This window comes from Terrapene carolina, unplaced genomic scaffold (assembly GCF_002925995.2).
Source record: "Terrapene carolina triunguis isolate 2854851 unplaced genomic scaffold, T_m_triunguis-2.0 Scaffold374, whole genome shotgun sequence".
NCBI lineage: Eukaryota > Metazoa > Chordata > Testudines > Emydidae > Terrapene > Terrapene triunguis.
Window position 1 is genome coordinate 16525588 of NW_020664725.1, and position 26609 is coordinate 16552196.

General features: G+C 49.1%; 1 protein-coding gene across 1 annotated transcript in view; it reads left to right on the forward strand.

Annotated features, from left to right (window-relative positions):
• Positions 1-1682: 1682 nt before the first annotated feature.
• LOC112118195 (stabilizer of axonemal microtubules 2-like) overlaps positions 1683-26609 on the forward strand; it is an 84636-nt gene continuing 59709 nt past the window's right edge. The window contains exons 1-2 of the mRNA XM_029912903.1: positions 1683-1755; positions 9809-10071. Coding sequence (XP_029768763.1) covers positions 1683-1755; positions 9809-10071 — 336 coding nt within the window. The remainder of the gene's footprint in view (positions 1756-9808; positions 10072-26609) is intronic.

The following is a 26609-nucleotide window of genomic DNA, read 5'->3' on the forward strand; positions in this document are numbered from 1 at the left end:
TGTAGCTAGCAGGTCGAGTTAAAAGACTACATGGGAGCCATGCTATAGTATTGCCCTGTCACTGTCCAGACATCCTGTTGTGGAGATGCAGGAAATGTTCACAGGAAATGTGCAAAATGAATTGAAATTCAAGTTTTTTCACATTTTGTTACAAACTCAACAACAGACCCATTTGTGTGGAGATTCAGCTGAGCTCCCTCCAGTTTTCAAACAAAATCACACCGGGTTCTGAATGAGGACAGAGCTAGCTCTTCGGAGTGACGGTTGTTTTCAAAACAGAGGGCAAGTCAGCGGCTGCAAGTTTGAGTTTTAAAAACATAACCAATTTTCTTTTTCAGAAAAAGCAAATAAAGCAAAATGGGGGTTGAAGGAGGTTGAAAAATGGCAGAAATATTTCTGCGAACACCCACAAACCAAACCTTGCTAGTTTCACACAGCTAGTGTGAATAGAGACTTATGTTTCATCTGGCACCTTGGTCACTTGAGGAAAAGATACTAAGAAATAAGATAAAAAAACACCCATGATAGGGGTGTAGACAAGCCTGGGGTAAGAGCTGTGGTTTGGATTTGCAGTGTGTGAAAATCTGCCAACCCTGCCTGTTCCAGCTAGCCTTTCCAACCCAGCTGGTTCCCTGCACGCGAGGAAAAGGGGGTGAAAAAACCTGACACCTCCTCGAAGGACATCAGCACCAAGACATCAATTTAAGGCGTTTATAGTGTGGTTTAGAAGGAAAGAGCAGATGTGGGTCCAACAACCTCTGACAAACAGGCCTCTTTCATCCCTATAAAACATCTCCTCCATCTTTCTGTAGCTGCTCAAAGGAAAGGGCTTTTCCCTTGCTCAGGAGCCGGGGTAAAAGGTCTCACTCTGCAGGCCCAGCTATTCAGTGCTGGGAGTACATTATCCTCACGGGGGCCTGCAAGAGGAGAGGTTTCCCAGGATCTGTCCCCCCTGGTAATGTTACAGTAGTGAGCACTTTGCCTCCCTCTAGCGCTTTTCATTTCAAGATCTCAACGCGCTTTGCAAACACTTGTTAATTAAGCCTCATGCAGAGCATAGATGTTATTACGGCGTTTTATACAGAATGAAATTGAGTCAGAGGGGAAGCAACTTCCTACAGTCACATGCTGAGTCGTGGGAAGCACCAGGAAATGGAACCCAGGTGTCCCGATTCCCAGTCACTTGTTCTCTTTGCTACACCATGGTTCCATGCAGCCTTCACCGTGCTTGGTTAGAAAGATGGCTGGACAGCTCCCTTTGATCGCCACACAAAGCCCTGATGCCTCCCGTTCATCCCCACCACGCTATGCTTTGCCAGGGACAACTAGGTTAATGTAAGGCACCAAAACAGCCCACAATTAGCTCCTGATCTTAATTACACACATTACTGATGAGCTCATCAACTTAATCTAATTAGTCTGCAAAGCTCAATTGCCTGTCCCTTTTTCTTAAATAATGTGCTGTGTAAGCCTGTTATCCCTTTCGATAAAACCTGTTCCCTTGCAGCCATTTGTCAGGAAGGCTAACAAACGGACACCTGGCACCGGACAGCCACTGCAGAGCCAGACACACCCAGGGCCATGCTCGCCCCGCCAGCCCCCACCACACAAGCTCCCGGGGATGGCTGTGTGGGGGGGGGGTAGGGCACACACTCATTCCCAGCCCCTGGGGAACAGCCACCATGCTTGTTTCTCTAGTGCCTGTCATCCTGCAGAATCCCGAAGTGCATTCCAAAGTTGACCTGCCTATTAAAGGTACGTCCCTACTGGCCATCACTGTGGTCCTTGGGCGCTTCACGGGAGCATGGAGTCCCCAGCCAATTCCAGACAACAGTGGCTCATTCATCGGCGCCAGAATGACAGGGGCTGTGTTTATGAAGGGAAAGGCAACTCCAGAGTAACACTACAGGAGCGGCAGCAGATGAACTGCAAGGGGGCATTGGTCCACGACCAGTTCTCCTAGGCACTATGGAAACACAAATAGTGCCAAAGGCTTGTCCCTGCACTTTGCTGCACCTAGGGTTCCTTCCCAAGCAGCATTTTGCACCAGGCCCTAGCACTGCCCCAGGGTGCTCCCCTCTTCCCTGCCCTACATTCCTTAGTATTGGTTCTATCATGGTAGCACTTACAAGTTTCAGCTGAGGCCAAGGTGCCCCACTGTGCTAGGTACTGTACAGACACACAAAGATGGCCCATTTAAATAGACAAGACTGGCACAGGTGAGAGGAGAAACTGAGGCAGAGAGGGAGGGTGAAGTGACTGAACCAAGGTCACTCAGCGGGTCAGTGGCAGAGCTGGGAATTGAATCCACATCCCCGGACTCCCAGTTCAGTGCCCTACGCACTAGACCATGCCCTAGCACTGAAGGATTCAAGGTGGGATCTAATGAAGCGTGCACACACACGCACAGTCAGCAGGAACTAACCGGTCTCTCCCTGAAGGGCACTAACAGGGTGGAATTCTGCCCCTCCGGTGTATTAACAACCAGAGAAAACATCAAAATGTCCATCTTTGGACTGAGATGTTAGTGCAAGGTGCTGCACGATGCTCCTAACAGAGGGTTCCCAAGGGCTGTCCCTCACTTGCCCCATGTCATACAATGTAACACCAGATACGCTATATAAACAGTGCAAGTGTGGCCAGACAAGTGACCAGAATGCTTCGTGCAGAACGCTCTCCTGAGAGCCGTTCGCCATCCTTGCCCCATGTCTCTTCCTCTCTACACTCATTTACATGGTCTGTCTAAATTATGTCCTGAGCCTGCCAACCTCACTCAGGTGGGAAATCCCACTACCAAGCAAAGGGACTCCTCACAGGTCAAAGACTGGGCCAGCAAAGAGGCAGCGCCTCCATTGCTGTAAACTGTTGTTGCTCCACTGCTATCAATGGAGCTCTGCCAATTTACAGCAGCTGAAGATCGTTGGGGCAGGGACCCCATGTCATACACATCTGCCAAGCAGCACCTCTGGCCCTATATAAATAGCAGGACTGTGTAATGCTGGGATCAATTACTTTTTTCCTTCTGTATTGACATGTGACAAATTTGTTTCTAACGAGAGCACTGATGTCCATTAGTGATTTACCGTCTTTGTTTTAGGCTTGACTGCATTCTGCTGCTTTTCCTTCGATAAAAGCAATAATCCCAAATGAAAACTCTTGTGGCTGTTTAAAATGAAAGCCCCAGACAGCGCAGGTAGCTCTGTGATCTTTGTTCTGGTCGACCAGTCAGGAACCGCTTGGCACGCCAAGGAAAAAAAAAATCAGGCCCTGTTTAAACCAGTTCCCTTTCTTTCCTGGCATGGTTAAGTTTGAATGCATTCACTATCAAAGCGAAGTCCACAGATTGAAAACCTCTGGAGAGGTCTTTTGAGCCATACAATAGCAGAGTGGATCCTTTGAAAAAGGGGGCAGTGCTATCCAGCTGTGCCCGTTCCAGATGTGTGTTGTGGTGCGATTGCATGTGTGCTGAGGGAGACAAGTCTTTCTTCTCCCCTGAAGAACACTCCTGAGCTCAGCTAGTCTCTGCATACAAAGCCTCCAATTCCACTGGAGAGAGTCATACACACAACTCCCTCTTATGGAATGGGGGATTGGAACTGGGCCTTTTCTATTTTCCCCTTGCAGTTCCGCGTATTGTTCAGATAACAGCCAGCAGCCTGAATGAGAAGAACAAACTTATAAAAGAGAAATTGGTCCTTGTTATTTCTGCAGCGATTCCATTCTGCTTTTGAAAGTCGCTCGTCCTAACAATCACATGTGCGTAGCACAAGGAATACTAATGAAGTGAAAGTGTCTCACACACACAGCTTTCAACAGACCAAAGGTTGCTCTGCTAGGTAATGAGGCCTCTTTGCAGAGCAGGGCTGGGCTCCACATTGTGACCTGCCTTAGAAAAAGTAGCTTTTTCTTTAAAGTGATCTTTCAAGCCAGTAGACATCATACACATATCAAAACTGGCTCTGTTATTGTAGGTCCTACTATAAAAAAAGCTATGTACATGACTATAAGAGTGCCCTTCAGGCTACCACACACCAGGTTGCACCTTGACTGACAGGCAGTGATTTTGAATAACTTTAAAAAAATTAAACCTCTAAAAATTCCAGTTTCCCCTCTACCACCATCCTGCTGCCTTCTGCAGCCTGGCTCTTGTCCCCTAAATGAGGTGAAATGTATTCAGCTGGGTCAGGCCCATGTCCATGCCCCTATAAAATGTGGGATATAAAGAGGGTCCAAAAAAAAAAAAAATCTATTTAGCCCCATGAGCCACTGACCTGCTGCAGATGAAGAATCCTGGCTGAAAACGCTGCCCCTTCCCACTGGCTTTGCCTTCTGCTTCTGTCTCTATTAATTTTCAGGAACAAAGAGAAGCAGACACCTGTGGATCCAGCCGTGTTACCCTGCAGCAGGGTCACTGGGTTAAGAAGCTCCCTGAAAAGCAGATGTTGCATGGGTCATTGATTTCCTAGGGGTGAGCGTGTGCCATAACGCAAGCTGAACCAGCGCCTCTGGGTATGAGAGAACTGACCTCCTCCCAGCCCCGTGAGACAGAATATAATTCCGCCATATCTTGTGGGCTCCATTTCGCCGGCACCAATTCAGAACCTGTCTGCTCACCGCAACAGCTTCCCCACAGCGACGAGCACTCTGAGCGTGAAGGGGACCTCAGCAGAGGTGGTGCATCCCCGGGAGCATTCTCCTGGGATGTGTTAAAGCTTTCACAAGCCCTTATACCATTACCAGCACCCTGGCCTCCTCACCCCATGGGACTAGTATCTCTTGAGCATCGCTGTCTGGCTGACGGAGAACCGACCCTTCACAACCTGGTATTTGGCACAGCAACAGAAGTGTGCTGCGAGACATTGCATTAACCACGAGAGCTCTAGGATCAGACACCACAGCCTCACCTCTGACCCCGTCCCTGGCACAGAACTTCCTGCGCCAGCTAGTTCAGCGTGATCAGATGCATCTTCTCAAAGCTCAGCTCCTGGGTTGTAGCATTGGGTTGGCAGAGGAGGAATCCAGTATTCATTTACTCCTCTTGGTTTTTTTCTAAGGCACCCATCACTCCAGGATCTAGGAGGGAGTTTTGGCCATGATACGTATCTGACTAGCGTGCTACCGCAAATCAACGCTCTGTGCACTCATGCTATTCCCTAAGGGAGCCACCTGTGGAGAGCCTCAGGAGGCAGCCATGGCTTGTTATAGGTGCAATAGTGCCCCCAAAGTGTCCTCAAATACTGCTGCTGCTGCCACTGCCACCTCTTGACCCAGCCTTCAACCTCAGGCACAGCATCTGCATTTCCAGGAACCCGGCCTCGCTCTGTGTGCCGGAATCAATGCAATCCCCTAAAAGCTCATAAGTCGGAGGTAATTATAAGAAGCATCAATTACCTAGCAATGTGGATTTCATGAATTCAATTAATTTGCATAGTGATCGATTCAGGCGGGTCCTCTCCAGGTCTCTGGAGAAAGTTAGGACATTGTTCTGCACGTTATTGATTTAACAATGTAAAACCAAACCTCTCTCTCCTTGTATTCAGAGCTGTTCATTCAGCCATATTAACTTTCAGATCATTTATTTTTGTACGTCTTTCAACTCTGTTTGTTGCTATCACACAAATGCAGAGTATTACATTGTAGAGAATAATTGAATCAATACTATCATGGCATTTTGGGCCTCCCAGGCTCTCAGGAGCGAGAGCTGGCAAGAGCCAGCACAGAGACTGGGAGGTGGGGTTTTCTTCACCTTTCCAGTTATTAAAATGCTTGTCTGGCTCCATATTAACTTTCTGCGCTGTGAGTTTGCTATTGTTTCCTCTGCCTCGGAATGGGAGATGCAGGCAGTTGGATGAATTACATGCAGAGGTTCCCTAAGTGTCTTTATATCCTCCATTGAGATGCTATTGTGTAACATCCTACACCGGGCTCTTCAGGGGATTACAAGTCTATCCCTACGCATCCAGCCCCGGGGGACAGGGGAGCTCTATGGCAGGATCTCATTCAGCCAACCGGCTTGGGCCACCCCAGAATTGTTTGGATAAATGGGAGTCAATAGAGGGGGATGGGGCAAGCAGTTTGTTAGGAAGATGCAGGTACTGGAGGTTTGGATAGCCAAGTTCATGGTGTATTTTCCTCTTCCAAACCCTGCCCCAACATACAAGGCTGTGTAACCCCAGCGCACTGCCCCTTTCCCAGTGCAGTAATAATGCCGTACAGTACCCGTGACATGCCCCTCCCTTTCTAGCCAGGTCCCAGCCACACCCCGAACCCTGCAAACACACTTTGTGTCACCCAAGTTGTGCTGACTATCAAAGCGCTGCTGCCCTCTGTGGGTCTCTCACCCACGAAGCTCTTTGCAGATGTTAATTAAAGAAGGCAGGGAAGGCTGAGCACATGCTGACGAGTTTGACTCTGCTGGGCCAACAGCCGCATCCGTTTCGCAGGTGGAGAAAGTGAGGCCCAGGGAGGGTAAGGGACTTGCTCAAGGCCACCCAGAGTGACTCAGTGGCAAAGGCAGGAGTAGAGTCCTGACTCCCACCCCGGACAGTCCGACCCCAGTGAATCCCAGAGGACCCGCCTGCTAATGCCTGTGACTTAGTGCAGTTGTAAGACCGACAGAAGGGATGAGGGGGAGCCTGGAACAGCCTTGGAGCTAGACCAGACTGTGGGCCTGGGAAAAACAAACATGTAGCTTTCCCCTCCCGACGGCCCAGAGCTTACCTGTGCTACCTCCTGGCCTGCCCAACAACCAGACAGGGGAGGACCCAGGACTCAGCACCCCGTCTGTGCAAGGCAGAGTGGCTATTTCTTGGCCTTTTGGAGAAGACCAATTGCAGTGTTATACTCCGTGGTACGTCCTCAGCCGGAGTGGGTAGGAGCAGGGCCCTGGCCTGCCCGGGGGACAGACTCAACTCTCTACATGCTTGTCTACACAGGGAAAGTGCCATCAGCAATGGGTAACATGAACATGGCCTGTGGATAGTGAGGCTCACGGCTCTGCCAGTCCAGCAACCTTTGCTGACCAAGCCCTCAGAGGTCTCTTCAATCCCGAACTGCCGATGTCCATTTCCCACCCTCCATCCCTGGCCACACAGCAGACCCCTGGCACAGCATGGGAGGGAAAGAGTCCGGCCCTTCCTGCAGTTCATCACTGCTCAATAGCTCCCATTCCAGGGCCCCAATGGCGAGCGACACAAGGGAATAGAGCGTGGAGCTCATGTTAAGGTTTCCCACGTCCCAGCCAAGCCCACCTTTTGTGCTCAGCGCTACTGAGCTGCAAATGGCCACACACAAATGTGGGGAGGAAAAACCTTTGAATGAAAAGCCACCCAGAAACAAAGACTCCGCCTGCAGATTCCAAAGGGGGTGAAAGGAGAGGCAGTTTTTAAACTTTGTTGCCCCTCCCATCAGGATATTAGGCAGCTAAATAGCAGCGTGGCTGCTGGCTTCAGATAACCGGTTCCCAGTGAGCACCCTAATTGTCCCCGGAATCGCTCTGCCACTGTAGAGAGTAGGTCATTTACTGAGCGGTACACGCAACTAAATCAAAATCCATTTTCCAAGGGAAAATTCTATTCTTATCAGAGTTCTGCAAGAGGGCTGCAAGCGGCCCGTGTTAATTGAAGCTTTGATGTTTGTTGGAGGAGGCCTCTAATCAGCTCAACAAAGGAGCCGATACATGGTACCTTGCTCGCCCCTAGCAGCATAAGAGAGTTCAGGGCTGAGCAGGCATTGCGGGTCCTTGCTTTGCAAGCGAGCGTGTCAAAGGAAAATACAGCAGACTGGCCTTCACGAAGAGGGGCTGAAGGATGAGAGGGCTGAGACACAGTCACCAGATAGCAACAAGCACTGACCCCTCCTGCATAAGCGGACTTCTCCAGCAATGGGAGCCGTCCTCTCTTCAGTCCATCAGACGCATGGGTACTACAGAACACCTGAAACGGCTAGCTTCAGAGCTGCACAGAGCCGTACAGCGCCAATGAAAGGCAAGTGCTGCAGGGCCAGAAGGAGAAACCTGGTTAAAAAAATCAGCATCTTTCCTGGAGCCAAACAGGAGCGTCGGTCTGAAATGAGCATGTCTGCTCCAGGGGCTGGCAGAGTCCACGATGGGGCAGGGAGGAGATGGCAGGTGGGGTGGGACAAAAAGCACAAGTGGTCCCAGGCACTAGTTGTTGCAGCCCAAACCCGGCTACACAAACCACCAGTGTGTTAACTTTTGGATGCTGCATCCTCACCTTAAATACCCTGCAGTCTAGAACATGCCTGCTGTCTAGGAGCAAGAATGAAGAGACCTCTGTACATCTCAGTTCCCTCATCTGTACAACTGGGATAACGGTGCATATAGTGACCAACCTCCTGGTGGGTTGGAAAGATCAAGTAATGTTCCTACAGTGGTTTGATCATCTGACGCTAATGTAACCTCCTAAGCATTAGCATTGGTTTTCGTTACAAGCAAATAATCCATTTTAGTGCATCATAGTCCCAAACCATATACAGACATTCCAGCACTACACAGACTCGCACGCAGCACAAGATGCACAATGAGAGCATTACACACTGCATCATAGTCAGTCACAATGTTTATATGTCACAGCACACACAGACACTCACAGCACAGCACACATACGGTCATCCAGAGAATTAGATGCAACAGTGTTCACATACACCCAGCAATGCACACTAATTCAAAGGAGAAAGCGTTTTTAACCACTTTGGCATGTCTTCTGCAATATCCTCCAGCAAATCAACCATCCCCTTCTTGGGATGTTTTCAATCTGGTTTATGTTGATTTTAATTAAAGAAGTTGAAACTGAACAAACAGTTCGTAGCAGGTGGCCATACAAGTGTGAAATAAGCAAACTGTTTTATCTGCCACAACGCTGCTAGTAAATTTCTTCAAATTAATCCCAGCCTTAGAAAGTCTGCTGATTCCAACTGAAATGCTAAGCAATTTGACTCCTTTATTCTCTAAATATTTGCCGTCATAACAATGTTAAGAGCAGGTCTATGTGTATCTATTTTTTTATATCGTCGTACTAACGGGTCTGCTTTTCAACTTCCATTGGTTTGAGCCATCTCCCCACTCTTTGGCGATACAAGAAGGTTAATGACCCACAACAACAGAAAATGGATTTTGAGAATTTTTTAAAATGCCAAAATTTATGAATGATTCTAATGCTCAGACACTGAATGGTCCATAGCACTCATTCTCCCATACAGCTCTGCCAACACACTTCAAATCCAACCTGCCGCACTCCCCATCCAAAGAGACGACCCAGCTGCAAAGCTCTGACATTCCTATGAGCACCTTTGGGTTTCTACCAATGAGGATTTTCAACTCATTGATTTTCCTCAATGCTAATTCACTGCTCTCAATGATCAATATTATAAGCACAATGAGACAGAGCCAACCTATTGTGGGTCTGATTCACTTCACTAAGAGCCCATCCTCATCAGCACAAATGATGGGTAATTAGTGAGGGGCAAATCTCTGAAGGGACAAAGTTCAGTGTTGAATAAAAACCCCAAAAGTTGAGTGTTTTTATGTACACGCTGAACCGAGCCTGCAGAACTGTGCTGGTGGGAATCTTACGACAGTCTTTCCATGTGCTACTTAGGTGCTCCCCATTTTCAGTCACAGCCAGGATCCAAAGCAGATACATTAAAAGCAGAGGGGGGAAAGGACTAGCTTAACTTAGGGCTTGTCTACACATGCGGGGCATTCTGGAGTAAGGTAAGGTGTGACCTTAAAGCAGAATAGCTATTTTGGAAAAGCTCCATGTGTACTATTAATTATTATTACCCATAGGGAATGTGGCCGTGAACTCCGCCATCCCTAGAACCAACAGCCAACTGCGACCAGACATCATCATCACCAATGAGGACCAGAAGAAGATCATGATGGTGGACGTCACAGTGCCCTTCGAGAACAGGACTCCAGCCTTCTGCAACGCCCGAGCTCAAACTGTGGAGAAATACGCCCCTCTGGCTGACACCTTAAGAGCTGGGGTTACCAGGTTCAGACAGACACATGCAATGATCGTTGGCGTCCATGGAGCACATGGGACCCCAGTAACGAGCGAGTGTTGTGGGAAAGCAGAATCGGTCAACGCTATGCTCTGCTGATGCGGCAACTCATCGATCGTCATCAGGTGGTCGAGGGACATCTACCTAGAACACATCACCAGACATCAGCAATACCAGGAGAAATGAGCTGGAGTGCCAATGAGAAGCCAAGTCGGAAAGTAACCGAAATACTTCTCTGGTGGATTATATCTACTCAGGGACAACCCATCCTAAATGCTCAATTACTGAGGGACAATCTACACTCATTGCTATATTTGCTTTTTACAACCAACTCTCTGTATAACTTTTCATGAGTGATGTACCCGAGTATTCGGATTCTTATATCTAAACTGTATCATTACATTTATCTAAATTTGGGTTATTGCAGATTGTGCACGATATGTATTGTATGAGTTTTTAAACAAACTTTGTATTTGTGGATAATCTGAGCAGTATGCCCAGATGTACAGACACTCTTTTCTCAACCTATGTATTATATAATTTTAACATTAGCTTTAATAAAATATTTTAATTAATTATTATTATTATTATTATTATTATTATTTCTTAGCGGCACTGCAGTAGCATGCAGCATCCCCAGTCGTGGGCCAGGATCCCCTGGTATTAGGAGCCATTACAGAACAAAGAGATGGACCCTGCCCCACGGAGCTGACAATCTAAGTAGACAAGCCCTGATTCAAACCTCAAGAAAGGACCACTGCAGGGCTAGCCTGAACTTGGGAGATGCTCTGTGGAGGTTTGTTTTATCCAGACCAGTTCAGCTGGCACTGAACGGCAACTGAGAGCAAATATCTGGGTATTGCTTCAGAAAAGCTCTAAAAAGGCCAGGCAGCCGAGGGCCCGGACATGGGCAGTGGGATATGGAGCTTTTCCCCAGTTCCTATGCTCTGTATGGTTTGGGATGCCATTGCACCAGAAGCTGCACAGACGCATAGTAAGAGACGTTCCCTGCTCCAGAGAGCTGACAGTTTAACTAGAGAATACAGGAAAGTGAGAGGGAAGATGATGCATTATCCCCACCAGTGCAACAGGGAACTGAGCCACAGAGACATGACTCGAGCATGGATGCGCAACAGGGGACAGGCCCCCCCAAGGTCCCGTTTTGGAACCACTGCAATGCCCAGAACTCCCGCTGAACCCTGTGGGGGCCTCAACTCACTCACACCGATCGTTTTTGCAGTCGAGGTTCCCTCAGCACCTGTGTTTCTGTCGCTGAGCCTGGAGGCCCTAAGCCAGAGTGATGCAGGACCTGGGGGGAAGAGAGGCATACCCTCCCCCTAAGTCGTGCGGGGGCCCCAATCCTGTAGGTTTGCTCAGAGGGTGCCCACTGAACAGTCACACAGAGGAGGAAGACTTCCTTCAGAACTATTTGCCCACCACCACCACCACCCGAGGGGGAGATGGAGGTGATCAGGGATCTGCCAACTCTCAGGTGAGTGCTCGGACCGCTGGACTAGGGGATATTCTGTGGTGCCCTCAATCTCTCCTGTCGAAGCAGCTCCACACACGATTTAGGGGAAGAGTCATGAGAGCAGGGGGACTGGCCCCTGGGTCTCCTATTGCCCAGGTGAGTGCTCTAACCACCAGGCTACAGAGCCACTCTCTCTCTCACTCGCTCTGACTCAAATGACTCAAAGGGAGAGAGAGGGAGAACAAAGCCTTCTAAAGCATATAAAAAAAACAAAACAAATAAAGTGAAAGCGCCAGGCAACCAATCCCCTGGAGCTTCCATGGAGCTCATCCAGATTCTTCAGCTGAGATTTGCATTTAAGGTGCCACCTGCTGAGACGTGGGTAGCTTGCAAGAGGAAAACCTAGCTGAGCTTCCCCTTGGCTTGGCCACAGACAAGCGGCTGCACCTTAACAATGTGGCTTTTCTTTGCAAAATGGAACTTTTGTGGTAACCTTGAAGACACAAAGACATTAAAGACCCTTTATCGAGGCAACAGGCACCGCATATTGATAAGCCCCTGGGGAAGGGGAATATAAAGCACAGATGCCCACAAGCTTTTCTTCTTGCAAGGCTGTGCTGGAGATAGCTGCCAGAAAAAAAAATACCTCGCATGTTCCTCTTCATTTCTCATGCCTTTCTCTTTCAAAAATCTTATCAGCATCTTTAAAAGATCAAGTTTTCCTATCCAGAAATATTATTTTACTGATAGAATCTGAAGGCAGAGCTGGCAAAATGAAGCCTCTAGAGTAGTGAATAGCCTCTGATTTCCAGGGTACAGAAAACAGGGACAACCTTCCCCATCCCAAACTCCATCCCACCAATGCCCTTCGTCTGACCAACCAACAGAACAATGGAATCGTGTTTGTCTTGGAGATGGACTGATTTCCCACAATGTTCTGTAATGTTAGCTTAGCAAAGAATGGCTGGTTGTTGTTATCCAGTGCTTTGAGCACAGATGCCTGCATTATACCTCACATACACACAGAAATGCATACGCACATTCCTACCAGCTGTATTTGCAATGTGTGCACACAGATGTACACAGAGATATGTGCACAGAAACACCACACCTGTGCAGACACAAAAGCAAGAAAGGAAAGAACCCATGCCCATGGCGGAAGAATGAACTGATCATAGCACCGAGAATTGCCATCTGAGGTCAGAGAGAGAGGACTGGCTGAAAAACGAGACTTCCATGTAATGAAAAAACTTCAAGATTTTGAAATTTGTTGTTGTTCTGTATCAACATGAAAAATGGAACCTTTGAAAACATCTTTTTTTTTCTTTGGCAAAAAACGAAAGGGAAACCAGCCCCAAAATTGCCAATAATCACCAGTCTGTTCTGGGTGTAGGTGGGGGTCTCTCTCTTTGCTCAGCATGTTCCATAGAGAGAAATTCCCAATGAAAGTTTCACCAAAACCAATGCATTTCCAGACAGTTTGTTTTGGCAAATTGGTATTTCCTCACAAAAAACTTGTTTCATCACAAAATTCCCACCTGGCTCTAACGAGCGGCTCGTTGAGCTAGGCCGTGTGAACACACCATAATAGATAGTCCTGGATCCAACACTCTCACCAGAGGAAGTAGCGGGGAGAGAAGGTTTATCTTTTTTACAGATGGGGAACTGAGGCACAGAGACTAAGTGACTTGCCCAAGTTCACACAGGAAGTCAGTGGCACAGCCAGGAACTGAATCCAGGGCTCGTGAGTCCCAGCCCAGAGTCTTATCGACAAGGCCATTGATGGAGATACATACAGGCACGTTCCACACCAGCACAATTCTTGCCCATCAGGGCTTGTTCTAGGGACCCATCAGAACTTGCAGGCCTAAGACTGAATGAGCAGCAGTGCAGTATTTTCCAGGTCTGGCAGAGTTAGGAAAAGAGCCCTTCTGCTACTGGTATTTCTGCCTCCTCCATTAGTTCCTCCACTCCGTATTTGATGGAAATATGCTAATATCTGCAAGCCTCACCAGCTGGCTGGCAAACCCAACAAAAGAAAACAAACATTTGCCAAGATCGTGTCTCTCTCCCCCATGCTTCAATCTCAGTTTTGTTTTTGTTAATTATTCCATTTATCCAAGAGAAGGTCCCATCCTAGGCTTCCTTTGCCCAGTTGATCTTTGCTGGGATGGGTCCCAAGGGAGCAGTTCGGGATGGTAGCTGGTCTAACTGGGGCACTCAAAGGTATTTCACCTTTTGCTCTCCATGTGGGCTGCTGTTTCTCCCTATGATCACTGGTCCCATGGCTGCTGCATGTTGGGGCAGCTGGGGAAGACTGCACAAAGCAGGCACTAAGCCGCACTAGTGAGCAGTGCGGGAAGCAGGTCATGTGATTAAAACACCAGAGTGGGACTCAGGAAACCTTAGCTCATTTCCAAGCTCTGCCACCGACTCACTGTGTGACCTTGGACACATCATTTAATCTCGGTCTCCATTCCCCTCTCTGTAAAATGGGACTAATAAAGGTTAGAGGCCACATGAGGAGGGACGTGGGGACAGAAGAGAAGAGGAGCATTTCCCCCTGAAATGATTACAGACTCATTCTCCTTCCCCTCACGCTCTTTACACATCCATAGACTTGAGTATGCTTCCAAAGCTGGTGGGTTTTCTTGTCCTTGCTTACATCACGCACTAGGCTGTGATCAAACACACGGAGCAGCTGTGAAATCCAGCATCTGGACTCAGAATTGACTCTGTTCCCAGGCACGCTTGCCAATGGAGATTCACAAAGGGCTGTTTCCGACGGGTCCTGTACGACGGAGGATCTGGACAAATGCTGAGCATGCCAGATGGTTGGCAGGGATTGGAATGTGCCCACATGTGTTGCATGTCTGTGCCAGGGCAGATGCTTTTGTTCACACCACACTTTGAATTGGGGAGCGACATTTTAAGTAGGAATAGAAAGGGGGTGGAGGGAGACCCATCCCTTATGGAAGTTGCTAGCTCCTTTCTAAGCTAGTTCTTTTTGTCTGTCTTCTTGCAGATTTGCCCAAAAGCATTTCCTATGCACCAGGGAAAATCTACACGTGAAAGAGAACAAGCCACTGGAAGGGGTCAAATATTAAAGATTTGGGAGTCAATTCTTTGCCTGATGGGCCCCTTTCTCCAGCTTTGGTGATATAAAGACAGAGGCTCTCCAGCACTGGAGAACGCCCCGAGTGCAGGGGTTTTCCCAGGTGGCCTAGCGCTGGCTGTGCCAGACCAACCCCACCCCAATTCACGCACGTGCCGGGGTGCGTCATGGGCAGGGGGCGTAGTAAGGGCACTACAGAACTCTGGCTATTCTTGACTGAGACAATGGCCCCTAGGGGTTTGTCGCAGCTGAGCTTAAGTTAGAGCAATCCTGCCTACGCCTGGGGCTGGGCAGGCCCCCAGACAGCCCCACAATAACGGGAGATGTCGAGCCCCCTGTGCTATCCCACAAAAACCAGCACCATGCAACTGGCCCCCAGAGCCAATCAGCTCAGGAGTGAATAGCCGGGAAGAATTAACTCGCTCCCATTGGTCCCTCCAGCTCAGAGGTGGGGCACACTGGCAGAGGTGGCAGGGGAGGAATACACAGCAGCTGCCCTGTGCGGTACCTGTTCTTTTTTATAAAGCATGCAACAATAACCACAATCCTCCTGAATTATAGCCAAAGCCTTCGTGTGGGACCTATCCCGAGAGAGAGAAATACAAACCCAGCCCAACCCCACTCTCCATGCTCAGGCATGCCTCATTCTTCCACTGGGATTTTGCCTCCGGAGGGTGGTTCATAGTGCCTTTAGAGCATCTTACCAAGGGATGTGGTAAATTCTCCATCACTTGAAGTCTTTACATCAAGACTGGGTGTCTTCCTAAACAACACACTTTAGTTCAGCCACAAGTTTATTGGTCTTCATGAAGGAATCACTGAGTGAAATTCTCTGGCCTGTACTATGCAGGACTTCAGACCAGGGGACAGTAATGTTCCCCTCTGGCCTTTAAAAATCTATGAAATGTCCTAATATTTTATATACATATATATTAACCTTCCAATCACTACATTAATCTCCATCTCACTAAAAGCACATTCAGAGTCGTTTAGTAAATCATGTCATAGCTGCTTAACCATTTTTGTTGCAGAAGTCCTTTTAGAACATGTTTCAAGCTATAGTTGATAGATCAGCTATTATCTTAATAAGTTAAACATTTAAGCAAATATAGCTCAGAGACAGAGAAAGATCGCTGCTGTAATGAATCACACACACACACACACACACCCCAGAAGGCTCTGCCTGTCCTTATGGTTGTTATTCCTAGTTCAATTTTCCTAATTTCTTGTCTTGCAATTAGGCAGCATAGTCTAGTGGACAGAGCATCAGATGGGGACCCTGGAGAGCTGGTTTAAATTTTGGCTCTGCCACAGACTTCCAGTGTAACCTTGGGCAAGTCCCTTTATCTGCCAAGATTCCCTCTCTGTAAAATGGGGCTCAGAACACCTCCCAACCTGACGGGGTTGTTGAGGATGAGTCAGAGTTACTCAGGTTATAAATAATGAGGATATCAGTGCTTAAAGCCATTAACAAGTTTTTTATCATCCTCTGGGTTAGCTTCAGGGGTACATTTTGCTTGGCAAAAATGTTGTGACCATGATGCATACGGAACAAGTATTAATGGAAACTGTGTGAAAACTCGGGCTAATCCCAACCAACAACCCTAACCCTGTGTGGACAGAACCATTTCTTCCTGGGCGGAGGAACAGTTCAACGCTGTTAGTGAAGTTGTGTGAAATGCAGCAGTTTGGGTCCTGAGAACCTTGTGTGACTTTGTGCATTCCCTGAGCTAAGCTTTGGCTGGAACCCAGAAATCTCAAAGTGAAACTCAACCAACAATGACAACTGTTGCCCAGTTTGGGATCAAAGCTACCTACTTTCTCTTGGTTTCCACCTAGAACAGAGCTGACTTAAGTTTTGTGACCTTCAGCACACCTAGCCTGAGGTTCTGGTTGGTAGCAAAACCTGAAGCCAGGTGTTTTTCCCCTCAAACCATTCTGCCCTGGTCTCCTCCTGAGCAGAACCTGCCAGTTAATCCACTAAAACTGTGGGCAGGGCTTAGTGACAACCAACTCCTGTCCACTGGCTTTGACTTGCCTGGGACCCTAATCTGGACCTGGATCTTGATCCAAGAGGTAAAACAATGTCACAGCATGAATGCTCCAGAACGGTTTTATCCCAGGATCTCACCGCACTTTACAAGTATTAATGAGTAGTCTTCATAACGCACGCATGCACACGCACAGGTGAATACCCACATATTACAGATGGGGACACTAAAGCACAGAGAAAGTCAGGTGACTTTCCCAAGGTTTCATACAGCAAGTCAGTGGCAGACCCAGAGCTAAAGTCCAGGAGTCTTGCTGGCCAGTTCTCTGCTTTGACCACTGGACAACACTCCCTCTGTATGGGCTAAACCAAAGAAATAAAATAAAGCTTCCTGGGAATAAAGCTAACCCCAAGTCAAAGAGCCATGACTTCACGACTAGAACGGCTTCATGAAGTGCTCAGAAAGGGGTGTGTCTGTCCATCCCAGTCATTCCTGGTCAGGGATCTTCCACAAAAGAATTTACAGCTGCAACAGAAAGGTTAAATATGTATTCTACAGACTGCTATTTTTCTCCTTTCTGGGGGAAATAAATGCTAATGTCCCTGAGTCATTAGCCAGCTCCGAGCATCCCACGGGGCAGCAGGGGTGTAAATAGGTCTGCACGCTCTAAAATCCCTGGGCCGAGCAGTCTATCAGAGACACTGCCAGCTGATCTGACCCGCTCAGCCACAGCCTGTCTTGGTAATTGTTATCATGATTACCCTTGACGTGTACGAGTAGCAGCGCCTTTGTCTTCTTGGCTGACATTTCTCAGCAACGCGCCCCTGATGCCTCCTCTTCGTTCAGTGGCAGGAGGCGCCAGACAATTCAGTCTTCTGGAGGTAGCCGATGTTCGAATGACAAATGAGTGATTTCCCAGCAGCAGGGCAGACAGCTCCTGGATTGCCCTGGGGCGCTGAGCCAAGCCAGCCTCCAGAATCATGAATAATGGAGCTCTCCCAGAGAGGGAACTGAAATACCCCTGGACATGTCCCTTACAGATTTCCCTTTAGGGCCCCCGTGGGGAGCTGCAGCACCTGTATTGGATGCCTGCTCCAATCTCCTGACACACAGGCCAGCCTGAGATAATGGCTGCTGGGCCTTCACCACCTATCTGCTTCCAAACAAACTGGCTTCCCCGCCGGCAGGCAGCCCCTCCGTGCGCACTGTATGCCTGTCAGGCAATAGTACCATTGCAAAGTCCACCGGGGAGGAGGAGACAGTAATCAGAAGCCAGGATTCAGACCCTTGCATAGAGAAGCTCCAGTTTAGCACCAGATCCCAATTTCATAAGCAATCTTTGCAATGGACCCATACCGGAATATCCAATACAGGGCACCTGGGACTTCGACCCCAGCTTCCTGGCTCAGACTCTGTCTCCGTCAAATGCCCAGCAACAGAGAATGGGAAGCTTTAGAGCAACATTTCCCCTCTTGACTGGCGGTTCCAGAAGTTTGTGTGGTATCGTCAGGACAAAGAGAAGAGGCTGGGGAGTGAAGCTTCCAGATGGAGCCACCTGAGCAGATTTCCTCGCTGCAATTACCAACTCCACTCCTTCCCAAAGAGCTTCCCGGGAGAAATATGGATGCACATCTGTCCTGCTAGGGTACAACAAACAAGCAGGGCATGCACAGCCTCCTTTCCCCATCACACTGCTCATCACAGCTCAATCATCGGAGCAGGAAAAGCATTACCTCCTGTCAGTTACACTTAGCATGGACCAATGAGCAATGTTAATGGGAGAATTGGGTGACTATTTCAAGAGGGTAGCTTTGGGCTTGCCTCCCACAGCCCAGGCCTTCGTGATGCCTTTCAAAGAGCCTGCCTGGTGCATTTTTTTTTATTTGGTTGCTTTATTATTTTAATTTCCGTTTGTTCTGCTCAACTCCATGGCTCAGGGGCTCTCTTGCAGCAGCTGTTGGCAGAACTGCTCGGAACCATTCCTCAGAGAGAGGGGCAGGGTGGCGGTGTGCTGCTCGGGACCGACTGGACAAGGGGTGGGGGGGCACTGATCAAACCAAATGGCTGGGGTGGCTTTTAAACAAAGAGCATCACGGTCCTCAGCATAACCGATAACTTTTTCTGCCTCCACTGTGCTGTGTTCCCTTATCCTAACTGACCACATCTTGGCACACAATGCCCCAGGGTGTCTCAGCGGCACAGGGTGGGCTACGCGACGCTGATCTCTGAAAGTTGCTCCCCTTTGCTGGGAACTAAAGAAATGAAAGTTAAGGGTCTGTTTTAAAACTTTCCAAAACCAGAAACTGAATGAAGGCAGTCAGCCCCGCCCTGAGGACATAGAAATAACATGGCCTGGAAAGAGACGAGCAGGCAGCTCCCACCCACCTACTTACACGTGGGTAGAATACTGACAGCATACTGACTCTACTCACCCGCCGCGTCTCAATAGCACATGAGCGCTCCAAACTCCGGGAGCCCCTCCATGCCTCCTGCGCTGCAATGGGCTTGTCCTTGGCACCGGGATAGCGATGCTGATGTTGGTCAGAAGATGCCTTTGACAAGTGGAAGCAGCATGCTCTAGCACTGAGTGGGGGACGGGAGCCGAGTGTCAGGACTTTCCGTTCTATCCCTGGCTCTGCTGTTTTAACCCCGTACCCAAACTGTGCCTCAGTTTACCCAGAGAGCTAACACCAAGACTCTCAAGTAGGCATTAAGATCTAGAATGTTCTCCAAGATGCTCAGACGCAACATGCTACAGAATGGGGACATCTCAGGTTCTTAAAGAAATAGCCGCCTAGCCCAAGAGAAAGTGCAGTGCATCCGTGCCCCCACGAAACAAACAGCACCACAGCCGTGCCTCTTTCACTCAGATTCTGTTTTCAAAAGACCCAATATTCAGTGTCCCAGGGAAAAGACACCCAGCTGCGGGTGCCCACACTGCCCACGCTTCCACGGGCATCGGAGCCTGCCCGGCATTCCTGCTCTGCGGGCAAATGGAGGATTTGGGCTTCTGGCCTGCAGGAGCAGACCATCCCTGACTCACCCTTGGACAGCAGAAAGCTATGCATGGGATCCAGGGGAGAAACAGCCCCTTCATTACTGAACAGCTGCCATGAACCTGTGCAGCATCTCTGCCTGCTAAGGAAGAGGAGCCCCCTTATTGTGTGAGAGAGTTAATGTGCATAGAGATCAGCTCTTCCTATCCCGACTCAAGGTCTCTCTAAGCGTGCCTCCAAATCTGGCCCAGCTGGCTGGCTGGGCTTGCGGGTGGCCCTGGGCTGGATCAGTGGCCAGGAGGGAGAGGCACTGGCAGAGCTGGAGGTGGTGCGGGGCTGTGACAGAACCGTGCACATGGGGAAGCCAGGACTGGAACAGCAGAGGGGCTGAAAGTCTAGGATTGAAAGACATCAGCCAAGTTGAGCGGGGAGCCCAGGAGGGGCTGCACGTCAGGACTAAGGCATGTTAGCAGAGCTGGGTGTGCAGAGGGGAAGCTTACACAGAGCCTGCCAGCACTCTCCCTGAATTCCTAGCTGCAACGCTAGGCAGAGCCACGCCATCTCTTCTGAAGTCCAGGCAGAATCGCCCTCCTGCTGGGCTTCATTTCAGAATCCAGGGTTATCATTACAGGGGGAAAAAAATAGCTGTTTGCTCACTCATCTGTGTGCCAATTTTCCTCAAAACCTCCCAATCCTTTTCTCAGGGTGCTGTCCCGAGGCCTATTAGACTCCACAGACCTTTGTCTCCCTGCGTGCGTCTGTTTGATACAGAAACATACAAGCCCTTATTATGTCCGTCCCTCTGAGTGGCTCAAGGACACTCTGGAAGCATGCAAGATCTTATCCTTACAGATACTCCATCTCCGTCTCGGGCAAGGAGTTACCCGGGATGTCCTTTGGCCCCCGTCCCTCCTGTTCCTAGCTCAGACCTGAGAACACTCCCTGGAACAACACTGCACAGTGCTTGAATACGCGATCTACACGGCACCATCCTCCCGGGTGTCTGACACGGCGGCACCGAGCGATGACGTGTGTGCCAGCACAGCCCCGGCAGGTAGGGCACATTCTTCTGACTCGGGTACCTTGGATGGTGCTTTTCCTGGGGGAGCCAGGACTCTGGGTTGCAGGCAGAGCTGTGGATAGCATTGAGGTGCATCGGCAGAGCTTGGAGGGTCCCAGGACTGGAACACGAAGGGGTCTGACAGGCCAGGAGTGAGCTAGATCTGTGCATGCTTGGAGGGGAGGAAAGCTCATACACAGCCTGCCCTAGGCCAGTACCGCCCTTCAGAGGCTCGGAAATGGGGCTGAGCTGCTGCAGGTTGCCAATGGCACCGTGCACCTGCCCATCTCCTGCCTGCAGAAATACCACCTCTCTGCCTCAGCATGACCACCGGAGCACAGCGCCATCGCTGGTGGGGCAGGAAGGGGGCATGTGCCACAGCCACCCCACTGGCACCTCTTGGGTCACGGGCCTGAAGAGAAGAGGAAGCAGTATTGCTACAGATGGGGCGCAGCTGCCTGGCTTGTTGCAGACTCTGACCTTTCCTGTCACCAGTCCTCCAGGGAACAGGCAGCCTTCCCCGTGCCGCCGTCTGTCTCACATCACTTACACACCACGAGCTAATTGGCCTCGAACTGCTACTAATGGAAGCGGAACCTGGAGCTGTGTCAGGCACTGAGTGTTTCTGCTGTCACCGCCTGCATGTGTCCTTAACTCCTTCAGCATCACGCCTGACCCAGGCAACGGGGAAGCCACAGTTCCATGCACATCCTACTTAGGCAGAAGAGTCCCGGTACAGTCAGGGAGCCCCTGCCCCCACAGAGCGGATGGCACAGGGAGAGCGATTTACAGAGTAGCCCTTACAGAGTAGTACCATCCTGGTTGGAGTGGCCCAGCATGAGAGCGAAGGAGGGGCAGGCCTGTCCTCTCCCTGCCCCCTGTGCAACGGCATTGAGCAGAAACAACAACATGAGCAGGATCCCCTAGGAGGCCAGTGATGGGTGAGGTTCTGGGGATACAAGCTAGTCCAGGCCTTGGGTACTGCAAGGCCAGGGGCGGTAGAAACGGCCTGGCTGGATGAGGTCTAGAGAGGCCCGATAGAATCTCAGCTGCAGGGAAACTGAGGGTATGTCTACACTACGGGATTAATCCAAATTTAGATAATTCGAATTTGGGAAACAGGTTGTATAAATTCGATTGTGCGCGGCCACACTAAGCACCTTAATTCGGTTTTTAACCACATTAATTCGGTGGTGTGCGGCCACACTACCCCATTAATTTAAACACAGTAATTCGGTGGTGTGCGGCCACACTAACCCTAATTCGAATTAACAAAATCGATTTAGGCGCTACTCCGCTCGTCGAGGTGGAGTACAGAAATCGATTTTAAGTGCCCTTTAATTCGAATTAACTGGCTCTGTAGTGTGGACGGGTGAAGGGTTAATTCAGATTAACGCAGCTAAATCCGAATTAAAGTCGTAGTGTAGACCAGGCCCGAGTGTGCAGCTGCCAGGAGCTGTGTGCGCAAACCGTACTGGAGCAATAGTACGGCTCTCTGCCACGGGAGCATTTCCACCAGCCAGCATCCTTCCCCCACAGCCATCTCAGGCGCTGACGCCTCCGGCTCAGGGCATGAAATTTGATAGGTGAGGATCAGCTGGAGGTGAGGCAGGCTCAGAATTAACTTGACGTGTTAATTTCACGTCCTTCCGGGTCTTTGCCCTGCAGAAAGGTTTTCCTGGGGGAGGGATATTAGCAGGGGAACACCATTCCCCGGAGCCTAGCCAATAGCATTCGCCACAGCCACAGCTCCCTTTACTCTGCCCCGGCAGGAGTAACAAACGAATAGCGCACTTCCCAGCCAGATTCCTTTCCCAGCTGCCAGTTCCATTTGCCAAGAGTTCAGCTCAATGGGACCATTCCCACAGCTGGTCCAGACCCACTCCCACCGGGACAGACCCTCATTAACTGCGCCCGACTTGCAATGGTGCTGCGAGATGCCCTATTTATATTCCAAACTAGGGACCCTGCTATTTTGAAGCCTGGCCCCTGGGGAAAACACAGTAACACCACTGGAAACATGGCAAATCAGGATCCTTCTGGCCAGACGCAGAGCGCTAACATTAACTCACCTCTCATTTATCATCTGCCTTTGTAAGGGAGACGGGGAGCGGCATCAGACAGGGAGGGAGGGCTACCCGAGGCATCTCCCTTTCCCCCGGCACAGCCTTGCTTCCGATGTTTGGCTGTCTTGGTGAACCACCTGCCACGGCAGCAGTGACTGAGGCCTCAGTTGCCTTCATAACGGATACGTCCTACACATCATGAGAAAAGTTGACTCCTCAGGCGGCCCCTGTGAAGCCAGAGAAACTGCCCAAATGGACCACTCCAGGCATCCATCTAGTCCAGTGTCCTGTCTCAGTCAGTGCCCAGAGGAAGGTGAGGTCATCTCCTTCCCATAACTAGGGCTCATGTTGATCTTAATGGTTATTAATTGGCTTAAGCCCTGAAGCATGAATCCAAAATCTGTGTTAGCGTTACATCAAAGCAAGGGTTAACCTCAACATTCACCCCCCAATCTGTTCTGCACTTCCTTCCCCTTTTGGGTCCGAGAGCTCTGGCTGCGGTTCTTCCTCCGCACCCTACCCAGCATTCCAGTTACTCCTCAGTTACTCTGGAATATGCCAGCGCTGGCAGACAGAGTCCTGAATTCCTTGAAGTTATTTCAGGACTTGTCAGGCCTGTGCCTGGGGAAGCAGGAGTTTTAAGAATCTGCCGCGTTTCCCTTGTCTTGTTACAAAAGCCAGGCAAAGGGTGAGTTATGGCAGGGCTGGATGTGCACATATTCTGATAAGGAAGAATAATAACTTGTCAAAGATATATATGTTATGTGTTTTCTTTCCAGACAGAATATATATTGGGATAATTCATCAACTTGCCTGGCACTGGCCAGGAGAGGGGGGGAAATAGAATCATAATCAAAAGAAGCCAATGTAGAAAAACCCTTTTGCATTTAGTGCTGTTTTGCCCCATATAGTTCTGCTCTGAATTGTGTTTATTAGGGTCTCTTCAGACGGTTCCTGTGGAGTTCGCCGGAGAGTAGCCGGATTGGCAGCGCCATTGACTGAAGTCTGTTAGCTATCAGCAGCAGAGGGACAGCTGGGAAGAGCCAGTAAAAACCTCCCCCACAGCTCTGCGGATGTGCCTGACTCCTAACCAATCTGCGTGTCCCTCATTACTCCACGCTACACTGCTCTGCCAATGCGCCCCACTCCTGACCTGCAGGCCTCCTGCTAGTCCAGTCCCCTGCTTGTGAGAGGCCGAGATTGCCATTGGGGTGGTCCATACTGAGATGTGGTCAAATGTTCATTAAGGGACGTGCCCGAGACCCCCCCAACACATTTTGTATCCAGTTCAAAGCCTGGCCGCCAGAAGAGAAGCGTCAGAAAATGCAGCCTGAGAAATAAAACAACTCCCTCTGAAATCAGTAAATCAAACGGCAGCTTTCTGGCCCCGCTGCCAGCTTCACCCAAAGCATGCACCAGCACAGCAACGATCTGGTCTTTCACAATGAAAGGCTCCACTTTCCACTGATGCCAGAAATCAAACTCGTTTCAATTTTCTTCCTACTGATTTTTGTTGTTTTGCAAAAGCAAAAGGCAATCCTGCAGAGCAGGGACTGGGCATTTCCCCATCAACACTCCAATCACAGCATTGCTGGTAGTGAGTTATGGCAGGGCTGGGTAACAGCGACTCTGACCATGATCAAATGACCCACACTCGGGATGACAATGGACTAAGGGTCCTGACCCTAGCGATCTCAGTACCTTTTAACATTATTGGGTGGCACTAGAGGGTGCTATTTCAGACACTCTTACAAGTTCTGTTTAACGGAATGTAAAAACAGGTCACAGAGAAATGCTCATTGTTAGCTGTGGTACAGCCATCTCTTTGTAAGTTCAGCCAAGTATAAGTGTGTGCACTCGCTGTGTCTCTGACTTGGTTCATTCCTTGGGTACAGAGGTGCTGCCTAAAGGATATACAAACAAAAGCATTTCACACACACACTTCCTTCATTCCCAACTCATTTTGCAATATCGTGAGGACAACCCTGGGAATTTCTCTTCCCTACATAACTACTCTTCATTTTTTCCAATGTCTATCTTGGTTTTTACTTTATTTGTTGCATTTCTGCCACACAGAAAGCAGAATTATCCGCATAAGGAGTTTTTGTTTTTTTTAAGAGTTACACTACTCTACTAGTAAAACATCAGATTTCAACACTGAGCTAAATGAAAACTGATGACACAGTGTGTGTTCAAATATCTTTGTTCCAGAAACTCTACTGGGGCTCCCTCCATCCAAGATGGAAAGGCAGCCACCTCTGGGGCATAATGTGGCAGCTGTTTAATAGAACAGGAGCGCATTATACGATGGGTTAGGCGAACTATCCCGTATCTAATGGAACATGGGCTGGGGGGCAGGGTTAGGTTCACAACCTACAATTAGCCAAGTTAGAATTTGGCCAGGATTCCAGAGCTATAAACCCTCACTCCTGTGAAAAACATAAGGTATTCTACAATGACCTCTCTTTTGTTTCATCTGATGGACAATAACTGCTGCTGAGCAGTTTCCTTAGCACCAGACTCAAAAGGAAGAGCACCCCTACTGAACCACCCCCACTCCTTACTCCAGCACTTGACTGTCTACCCTCCAACCACTGCCCGGGCCCAACACACCTTAATTCTTGGCAGAAACCTGCCCCTGGGCAGAATACCCTGATGGAGATGTAACCAGAAGGAATGGGGCTTGCCAGAGCAATTAATTTTGCTTTAAAAAGAGAGAGACACAAGGCTGCGTCAGCATTGTGGAGGAAAGCGAAAACGATGTTTCCTATTAAACAGCCTGCTACAAACCCCAAATAAGAATAAGGTCAGAAGGAGACAAGCTGCAGGGGCTGCTTCGGCCCTTTCAGATGACTGATTACATGTAGCTGGGGTGGTGAGGCGTTCTTTCGTTTTTTTGTTTACCCCCATTAGTTTCTTGTGTCTTCAAATGTTTCCTCATCCATCTCCTTCTACTATAATTAAAGAAGGAAAACAGTAATGAAGAATCAAGGGCAGAATAGTCCGTCAGTTTGAGAATCTCTGCTTTGGCGCATACTAATGCCATCTGCCTCTCCCTTGTCCCATCCACAGCCATGGAGAAGACACCAGTCCACGCTTCGGAAGCTTGGCTATCATAGTACTATGGGCTAGTTGGTCCAGCATGGTACAGATATGATCCTTGCTCCAGGAAGCCTCATCTTCTCCCATGCACTGAAAGGTGGTTCAGGTTCGGAGTGCTGCAGGTGTCTGGGAGTCTGTGAAAGGGTGTTAAGAAGGAAGGGTGGGAAGGTCTCTGACACATGAGAACAGGAACTCAGGAGCCAAGCATCTGGCCCCAATTCAGCAAAGCACTTTAAGCACATTCTTAAGTTCCATCCATTAAGAAGCTGGATAGTGCCAGGTTCATTTAGGGTCCCACAGGTACTGTGTGAGGTGAACAGCAGGATCCCCCAGGGATCTGTCCTGGGACCTGTGCTGTTCAACATATTCATTAATGATCTGGAGAAGGGGGTGAACAGTGAAGTGGCAAAGCTTGCAGAGAATACAAAAATATTAAATCAAGGCAGATTGTGAGGAATTACAAGGGGATCTCACAAAACTGGGTAACTCGGCAACAAAATGGCAGATGAAATTTAACATTGGTAAGTGTGAAGTAATGCACATTGGAAAACATAATCCCAGCTACACACATATGATGGGATCTAAATTAGCTGTTACCATTCAAAAAAGATCTGGGAATCACTGTGGATAAGTTCTCTGAAAACTTCAGGTCAACAAACAGCAAGAGTCAAAACATTCCTAGGATTCTGGTAGCCTATAAGGAAAGGGGTAGAAAATAAGACAGAAAATATCATCCTGCCACTATATAAATCCATGGTGCGCCTGCACCTTGAATACTGCAT